At 32.8% G+C, this 10,403-nt stretch overlaps 1 protein-coding gene across 1 annotated transcript; it reads right to left on the bottom strand.

Annotated features, from left to right (window-relative positions):
* Nucleotides 1–203: 203 nt before the first annotated feature.
* On the bottom strand, nucleotides 204–3,581 carry LOC143581906 (pectinesterase-like). The gene is made up of 4 exons (XM_077064588.1): nucleotides 3,047–3,581; nucleotides 2,434–2,571; nucleotides 1,986–2,352; nucleotides 204–998 (listed from the first exon to the last, which is right to left on the bottom strand). Exons 1-4 carry the CDS (start codon nucleotides 3,524–3,526, stop codon nucleotides 307–309), a joined length of 1,677 nt encoding a protein of 558 aa, XP_076920703.1. The 5' UTR covers nucleotides 3,527–3,581; the 3' UTR covers nucleotides 204–306.
* Nucleotides 3,582–10,403: the final 6,822 nt, after the last annotated feature.

Genomic DNA, 10,403 nt, shown 5'->3' with positions numbered 1-10,403 from the left:
CATTTCGTAACATAACTAATTTTAAGTAGAAAATCGTTCATAGTGATATAATAAGAGTTAAAAAAAAGTATGATATCCATTTCAACAGTGAACAGTCTACGCTTCATATTTAAATCAAGATGTCATAAGTATTTGTCCATTTCTTGAGGTTTCTTATATAAAATTGGTCTCATTGGTCTTGATTTATACTTAAAAATGATAAAAATGAAATCATTAACATGTAAAAGCCGGTACAAAACATACACAAAATAATACACTTAACATAACTTTATTCAAACAACTTATTTCAATTACAACTCAAGCACATCACAACCCAAGTGAGAAAGGAAAGCCAGTGGCTCTTAACCAACTACCACCACCAATAAAGTTACCAGCAGTAAAACCTTGAGCTTCGGTGGCACTCGTAATCACTCTATACCCTCTCCACATCACCCTGTTTGCCGTACTTGCACCCGCACCTGTATTCTGATACTCCCCATAATACAACGTATCAAGTGCAAAATTACCACTCCATGGAAACCACCCCGCCGGGTTTATCACATCACTTATCGCCGATTGCATCACCACCGTTCGTGAATATTCTCTCCACGGTCGTCCAAGATACGTAGGAAAACTTCCTTGCACAGCTCGAAGGTCTGAAGTGGCCCCAATTCGTGATTTTTGAATCACGATACCAGTGTTTTGGTTAGGGTCGCTTCGGCCTTGAGCCGTGACCATATTACGTTGGTTTGGGTTGGGTCGGCGGGCGTGGATGTCACAGTCTTGAAACACGGCTGCGGCATTGCCAAAAATAAAGTCAACTGTGCCTGCTATGAAGCAGTTGATGTAGAACTGACGGTTGGAGTGGACGTAGAGAGTGTCTTGGTACGCTAACATGTCACATTGGTAGAACGCTGAGAGGTCGGACCCGACACGTAGAGCCACTGCTTGGTGACCTGATGGCCCCGCAGTGTTTTGGAACGTTATGTCCCGTGCTAGGAATCCAGCTCCCACAGCAGCTGCAATCAAAAGTTGTAAGATTGTTATTAATAATATTAAATATGAGTCTTATGACATTATGACCAGTGACAGTGTCGGTAGTATTTTTAAATTGTTAGATGAGAAACGGTCAATTGCAAATAATAATAATAATAATAATAATAATAATTTGGACATGCATGTAAATTTTATACCTCAAGTACTTATAACACGAATTTAACATGTATTGGGTATTTGGGTATGACTTTGACAAGTTTCATGTATTAAATCGGTAAACATTAATTGACTTGTTAATTTTTGTGTCTAAACAGGTAAATACTCGTTTACCTATTAAGTACCCGTTAGTGCTTGATTATATATTTTAATTTAAAAAAATATTTAATAAACAATTGAGCACGACAGGCATTATTCCAATCCACCAGCAAGCAGATGGCGCACAAACCCTTCTCTGGTTCTCCTCTTCGGATCTCCGGTAGTCGCGGCCCTTCGATTCTCCAGTCTACCTCTCTGCATCTCCGATTCTCCGGCATCCTCGTAGTTGCAGCGGCGCAACCGAACGCCGAACCCTTCTTTGATTATTTGGCATGTTCATGACTTATCATGTATACATGGTGTTATCATGTTCGTGTTCGGGTTTGAGTTACAGATGCATGATAAGTTTTCGTGTCATGTATAATATACATGTTTCGTGTTCGTGTGCTATTATATACGACAGCCTTACTCCAAGTAATGCACTTGTTGTTTGACATCTGACTCCCACAAAAGGAGGGGACCCACAATAGATTAAAAACAGAGTTGGTTATCAAAATAGACATCTTAACTTGGAACAATTTTATAAAAATGAACATTTTTAAAACCAAATAATCACCGTCATTAAAAACAAATAAAAATCTTTAGAAGAAAATATAATGAAGTTCGTTTTATGTGAAGTGACAACCTGCTAAAAGTCAATGTTTATATTCGTAAATTTTTTTAGTAAAGTAAAAGAAAATCACGAATTAACTTACCAACAGTGGCGGAATTGAAGGTGGTGCTGCCGCCAGCTACACTTCTACTTCCGGTGATTATGGTGGTAGTTCTACCGGACCCCAAAAACATTATGTTCCTTTTACCGCTTGGAATATTCACATTTTCCCTATACACACCCGCAGCTATCCGAATCACATACCGTGTGCTCGAAGACGGTGCGGCCGCAACCGCGGCCGAAACCGTCGTAAAGCCCCCACTACCATCCGCCGCCACCACCACATTAGCCGTCACGGTCCCTGACTGCAGCAACCTCCGGTCACCGGCAGACAACCACTCTGGCCAGTTAGCACCATCATCATTTTCATCATTTATTAATTTCCTTCCGTTGACTTGGACTTGGTCAACCTAATAATATGTAATGTAATATTATTAAGTATACATATGTAACTTATTATTTTATATGGTATCAGAGCCTATATATATTACCATATCCGTGTCCGTCAAGTTCTTAATCAATGCCAATGAATTACTACACAACTTCTCGGCGTGAACCTCCCCGTTGATCAATGATTTTCGGAGATCCCGGTCGTGTTTATCGTGCGAAAATCCATCGATGCATGTTTCCTGGTATTAGAATGTATAATAAAATTAGGGGCCATGAACTTATTAGATTAATTATGGTTTTTCTTATAAGTTATGTTTCCGAGTATAATAAATGAAAGAAAAAAGAATTAAGAAGTGAAAAAAGAGGGCTGAAATGAAAATATATAATTAACTATCGTGTTTCGGAGTTTAAAGACATGAAATAAAAATAAAAATATTACGTGTTTAAAATCATTTTTTTTTTCAAATCTCTTAAAATGTAGAAAATAATTATCAATTTTTCTTTCATTTCTCTCAATTTTTTGTTCATTTATTTCTTTAAAAATACTTATGGAACCCGATTTTTCTTACATCCGCTCAAATGGTTTCTTTTTCCTCGTTAAATTAGACTCGGAAACATGATGGTAATGTCTATAAATAATAACCAATTGTATTGAATAATAATCAAGTCATTTTATATAATCTTACATGATATCAAAGCCTTAGATTCCAATACCTGATTCGTTAGTGTAGCGCTCATTAGCGTAATCACGTCATCCACGTGACGACGGATCCCTTTTTTGGTCGGATACGTTTCCAAATAACTAATAATTTCTTTAAGTTCTTCAAGCGTCTCGGCCACCATTTCCAGACAATCATGAAGCGCGATCTTCTCACGTTTAGTGAGATCGGTCCTCACCGTAAGTTTCTTGATGGTGAAATAATTCCTTTCGATTATTTCCTTCGTTTTATTGACCGATAACTCGATAACATCTTTATGGCTTTTAACTTTGTTGGTCATGTAAGGGATTTCGGATATTGTGGAGTAGCATAGGTCAGGGTGGAGTGTGACACTGCACGATGATTTTACGATGTCGTGAGCTTTCGTGTTGCTTGCGGATTGAGCCGATATAAATAAGACCGAAGAAAGAATGGCTAAGTAGATAATTTTCTTCTTGCCGGAATCCGGCATTCCGGTGAACAGGTTGTTGATCATTAATATTATAGTGTTGAGGAGATGAAGTGATGATAAAAGGGACGTTGTGACTGGGGTTTATCAGTTTATGTCGTGTGTATTTAATGTGAATATGTTTTCTTTATTTTGGAATTTTTTTTGATAATTTATACATGATTGTAGCATTATTGACTATTTTTTATGCGTGTTTAGTCCGTACAACCATGCTGTCTTAATTAGTGAGTGATGAAGCTTGAACTAAATCATCGGGCCCAAACTCAAAATTTATTCAAAAATTCACAAACGAAGGAAGTCGGGCTTAAAATTTGTCCGAAAACGGCTAAATTTTACACTACGTATAAATATTTTTGGCCGAAAATGGGTAAATTTTACGTATAAAACATTCCGGCCAAAAACGGCTAATTTTACACTACGTATAAAAAATTTCGGACGGAACGAGTAAATTTACAGTACTACGTAAAAAAAGGGCCGCGGCCACCCTGGGCCCTTAAGCAACCTTCACCATTGGTCTTAATTGGGTTCACGTTGGTTTTAGAGTTTGGCTTAAGTGTTCGATCAGGAAACCATATTGTTGGCTGTCACTTGACAATCATTGTGCCACTACAAGTGTATAACTCTCTGTGGTAACACACAACATGACTAAAACTTAGGTGGACTCGAGATTCGAATTGATAAACCTTGTAAGACATAGCTCAAATTATTCGTTTTCAGTATCCATTCAAAGTGTCACAAGTGGTGATCGCACTTGAATCTCCATTGAAGAACCTAAACCTCCTACCACTAGGCCATGTTTTTCGAAAATTAATTTTATCGGATATTTAGAATAATATAAAATACTTGAATTATGTATATTCTAATTATTCATATGGAATGTGGTTTTAAATTTTGTAGATAAATGTGACTAGTCTAGGTGTCGACCATTGACAGTGTCTTAATTGATGTCACTATAAAGCAAGGATTAATCATTAATAATTTTTTTAAAAAAAATTACAAAACACATCCTTTATTTTTGTTTTGGTTTGCAGGTTTTGTATTTGATACTTAAAAAGCATTATCGGCATTTATGTTTATGTTTTGTTTTACTTTTCATCTTTTATGACTAACTTTGTTAATATTATTACGTTAAGACGTAGTGACGGTGAGGGTAAACAAATCTTTTTATTCCATAGAGTATTATGGTGTGAAGTATTGATATACAGAATTATGACTTATCACACTATCGTTTGAAAATAAATAACGTTTGATGACTATACATGCTAATGAGATGACAAAGCGCATAGCTTAGGTAGTGGTGCACAAAAACCCAAACCTGGAACCGGACCAGGAACCGGTTTTTCTATATCCGGGTTTTAATACCCGACCCTACACGTAGGGTACGGAAAGGGTATGTATTTCGGTACTAAAACCCGAACCCGACCCGATTTGTACTCGGTAATACCCGAAACCGGGTATTTCAAATACCCAGTCTATATATGAAAAATACCTTAAAAATACTCAAAAAGTACCTCTAAAAAGTGCAACCTCTTAAAAAATTCAATCTATACCCGAAAATAAGGTTTTCTAATACCCAAAAATAGGGTATTCATATACCCGGTTTAGAATACGTGGTTCTATACCCGACCCGAACTCGATACATAGGGTATGGTTTTTAGAGACAATACCCGGATCCAAACCCGACCAAGGTATTACTAATACCCAATTTTCTAGTACCCGATTCCATACCCGAAACGGGGTATTTAAAAAACCCGATTTGTACACCTCTAGCTTTAGGCCACTTTAATGAGAAATAGTCTACTACCAGTATATGATGTGGGTAGAGGTGCACAAATCGGTTTTTTTAAAAAAACCGGTTCGGTTATTAACCGGACCGGTTTTTTTTGGCCCGGAAAAAAACCGGTTCGGTTAATAACCGGACCGGTTAATAACCGGTTTTTGTATGTCAAAACCCTAACCGGTCTAACCGGTTAGGACCGGTTTAGAAACCGGTTAACCGGTTTTTTTTTTTAAATAACCGGTTAATAACCGGTTTTTTCATAATAACCGGTTTTAAAAAAAACCGGTTTTTACATTAACCGGTTCGTTAACCGGTTTTGGATCTAAAACTTGTAACCGAAATACGAACCGACGGTTTGTAAACCGGTCAAACCGGTTTTTAAAAAACCGGTTTTCGTAAAAACCGGTTTCCGGTTTAAACCGGCAAACCGGTTCCCCAACCGGTTTTTTTGACCATCTCTAGATGTGGGCACACAAATGAATGTCTACAAAAATTAAAAAATCTCATAAATTTAGTTTCAAAAGGTCAAAGATTATGGGTTTAGGGGCCAGTCTAAAATTAAAGAAATAAGTCATGACAAATTCCATAGGAGATTGAATGCATCATAGTCAAAATAATTAATATTGTAATTTTACCTTTTAGTTGTAAAAAAATCTGATAATTTGGTTACAATTTATGTCAAATCTCACATTAGAATAAATCCGACATTGGAATAAATTATCTCCTAGAGAAGTTTAATAGTATGAGTAAGGATCGTCAATAGATGTGTATGTAATCGTTAAAAATTAAAAAAATACTCCGAGTGTTATAGGTGATAAATGCAGCTATAAATTTGAGTTAACAGGTGCAGAAGTGCAGGACTGCAGGGGACTCTTTTATGAGGTGTTTGATGTTTGCATTTATTTTCAGGTTTTTAAAATCAAGTTGGAATGAATTTTGAAGGTAGAAGAAAAAAAACACACTCCGTAGGAAAAATGATCATATATTTTTATAGAGTTGAGTTATAAGAGGGGAAGAGGCACTAGTGTGGGTAAGGTTTATGGGCTGTTTACCACATGACAAACTCACCCCTAACTATGTGAGTAGTTTGTCAAATTACAATTTGTGGCAAAGATTTACCACATGGCAAACTCATTGGAGGTTTTTGAAAAAGTAAACACTCATTAATTTTCAATGAAATTTTAATTTTAATTACATTTAATTGTTTATTTATTTTTAAATTTAAACAAAAAATGTCCTGGGATACTTGTGGGTATGTGTTTCCGGTTATTTTATGGTTTGTGGGTACTTAAAGGTATAAATGAAATAATTGTGTATGATTGGTCGATACATAAGTACTACCCATGAGTGCCTCTTCCTCTCTAATTAAAAGATTAGTTTTTGTAAGAATGATATAAAATAATCTTGTCCATTCATTTTAAACTTGAATGGTTAAGATTATATTAGAGGGAAAGTCAAGTGTAAACAAGGGTAATGGCATAATAGGGATAACATATTTATTGATTTTCTCTCTCCACATGAAGACACATGTCAAATTCCCTTATCATTTTAAAACGTTCATAACTTTTTTATGCGACAATTTTTTTTAAAAACAATTTCATCTTAATAACGAGTGTTTTGTTATCTTTTATATGAGTACCATATTGCTATATAAAAATATAAGAAAAAATTCGTGGGTTTCTTAGAAATTGTGTTTTACAATTGTGTTTTATTTTTTCATCGTGTTTTTTGCATTGTGTTTTTCACATTGTGTTATTTAATTGTGTTTTTGTCATTGTGTTTTTTTCATTGTGTTTTCCATTGTGTTTTATTTTCCGGCGAAATTTCTGACAACTTTTCCGGCAAGGTGGTGGCGGTGGGTGGCGGTGGTTGTAGGAGATTAGTGAAAATTTAAGTGGGTTTTTAAGATTAATTAAGTGGTTTTTGAAATTAAATTAAGTGAGTTTTGTATTAGACTAATATACCTCCTTCCTAGCATTCTTAAGAAAATCAAACTTATTATTTGAACTTTTCTTTATTTTTATATATATAACTAGTTAATTAAAGTATTGCCAAAATAGATAATTTTATACATTGACAACAAAAATAAAATGTAATGAAGTGATCAAACAAATACCACTTTTACTTAGCGTTATTGATTTCGAGGTATGCAAACTAAGTCAACTTTTATTATTTTATTTTATATCGTATGTTAACTAAGAGACAAAAATTCATTTCAATTACCCGTGAACTATGAGCTATTTCATGTGAAATGTTTGAAAACAAATCATGTTGTCTTTTCTACTTCAAGACTAGGATAAAATTTAAGTTACCACACATGAAAAAAACTAAACTTTTAGTCATTTTAAGGCCTTATACATGTTTGTCAAGAATGAAAACTCGAAATTTAAACGAAACCGAATACTTTGAACTGGCAATTAATGAAAATGAAAAGTCAAGAAAATTTTGCAAGCTATATTGTATATTTGTTATCAACTATAATTTTATTTAGTTTTCCCGAATCAAATTCGAAAATGTTTTCAAAATTTCCAATTTGATTAAGAACATGTTTGAGTTTGAAAATACCATATTGACTTATTGGCTTTTTTAAAAAGCTAATAAATTAAATGTTGTTTGGCAATAAACAAAATCATTTTAATTTAGCTTTTTGAAAGGGTTATAAACAATCTTCTAAAAGTCCAAAATCTTGACTTTTTAAAACGACTTTTTAAAAAAACTAATAATAGAATAAGCGGTTTTCAAACTCATGTAAGAATAAATATATTTTATATATTTATTTATATGTCATCATTATCATTTATATAATAATAGATCAAAATAATTAATTATACCTTATTATATATTAGTTTGGTAATTGTTGATGGGCCATATTACTCTTGATAGCTAATAAAGGGTTTCCCCATTTGATGTATATATAGAGAGAATAAATTAACATCATAACCTAATCTCACACACATAAGAAAATCACGTGTCTCCTCTCTCTTCTAAACCGGGTTCCTCTCAAGAACCCTAACCATCCTTAATATACATCCTAAAGGGGAACTCGATCAAGATGACAAGCATGTTGACTACATCATATCCTGTTGCGGTTACTACTCTCCCTGCTGTAACAGGTTCATAGGTTTAATATTTATCATGTTTTCTATTACTTACATGAAGAACTTATCAACATGTGGCATCAGAGTGATGTTGATTAATCAGTTCTTCATGTTTGTCCTAAATCTGGAATTGAATCAGAAGACATGGACTAAAACTTGATAAACCCTAATTTTTTTGGTTTCTTTTTCATGTTCTATTACGAAAACAATATATGAAACTGTTTAAAATCGCTAAAATTCATATTTAATAAACCCTAATATTTTCGAAATCTGTTAAAATCATGTTTAAAGATTTCGATTCCAGTTTTTGTATATGTTTAATAATTAAAATTTTCAACGATATTCTTCGTGTTCATCATAATTTTTGAAAATTACAACATATTTTGGTTCAAATCTGAATTAAAATCTGTTAAAGTTAATTTAGAGATATAATTTTTCAAATCTTGAATTAATTAAAAGTTTTAGTATTTTCTTAAAAGATTTGAATCACATTAAAATATGACATAGATATAATTGTTAATTCTTAGAAGATTTGAACCAAATCTTAATATTATCCTTTTAGTTTTCGAAATTTGTTTAGAGATCAACTAGTTTACGAAATTATTTGTATGGGTTTTATTATTTTTTGTGTTTTCAGTTTAATTAGGATCATATTAATTTTTGGATTTTAGAGTTCTTGGATTTTAAATTATATCGCCTCATGCAGGTTTTTTTTGGAATGGTTTTCCAACCTTCTTCCCGCAAACACGCTAGTTTTCCGAAAACTCATTACTTTACCCAAAAATCCATAATACTCGAAAACATATTAACCAAGAACCCATGTCATCCAAAAACTATAATTTACCCGAAAACATTATTTCTCGAAATCCTTAATTTTACCCAGAAATTTTTTACTATTAACTCATTAAAATGTTTTGTAGATACTTAAATATTATAAAATTTTACAAAACATAAAGGCTTAACTTGAATGAACTTTTGATGTATCACTTTTGCCCAAAGGTGATGAGTTATATTTACCATATCATTCAAGTCTAACTGAAAGCTTTTGTTAGTTTTTACCTAACATAATATAAATGTCTCGCTTCTGCTCAAAGATGATGTGTTGCATTTTTATTCAGCAAAACTAGCATGTGCATAATTAAAATAATTGTCTCACTTCTGTCCAAATGTGATGTGTTATAATTATTTTGCACACATACTTAAATATAATTTAATTCTGCCCAAATGTGATTTATTTTTTGTTTAAGTAGAACTTTTAATTATAGTCTATTAGTTTGATGTTAATAATAGACATATCACATATTCAACAAAATATAATGATCCTTACATTAATGATCATTCATTAATCTAATGATCATAAATTTTAATATGTATTATCTTAATATCCAATAACATTACTCACTATAATTTTCTTCTATAAATAGCTATCTCATCCAAATCATCCACTCTAATCTCAAAACACAATTGAATTTTGTCTCATAAAGAGTTTTAATAACATTTATCTCTTCTCAATTTTAATTATCCATTAAGACATGATATGACTATCCTACTGCTCTTTCTAATAACAATTATTTCATCGAAAACTAGAGCCTAATAAATAGAATGAGTCAATCATAATGTCTGTTACGATAATGATAATAAAAAACTTATATAAATAAATGCTATCACTAGAGTTATTATAGATTTAGTTTTTCCTAAGACTAATCAAAATAACTCTCAAGATTCATGCACTCCTTAAAAATTCTAACTATAAGGTTAGATGGTATTATTGAATATATCATAATGTACAATCATGACCCATAAAATTAAGGGCTCACGCATGATATTAAGTACAATATTTTAGTACATTGCATACTTAAATTTCCAATAGTACAATTTGGTGTATTAAAAATCAACTATAATACTTAGAAGTACCAAAGGAAAATGAGTGTGTCGATCAGCAACATATGTACAAGAAAAGAAGCATCCGGTACTGGAAAATAAGATGTAATTCAACTCACTACCACTAAAACCTAAAAGAGGATTA

The sequence above is a fragment of the Bidens hawaiensis genome, unplaced genomic scaffold, assembly GCF_021521415.1.
Source record: "Bidens hawaiensis isolate Kalapana, Puna unplaced genomic scaffold, B.hawaiensis_p1.1 tig00031239_1, whole genome shotgun sequence".
Classification (NCBI taxonomy): Eukaryota; Viridiplantae; Streptophyta; class Magnoliopsida; order Asterales; family Asteraceae; genus Bidens; species Bidens hawaiensis.
The sequence above is the reverse complement of the archived record's forward strand: the minus strand, read 5'-3'. Positions and strand labels throughout refer to the sequence as shown.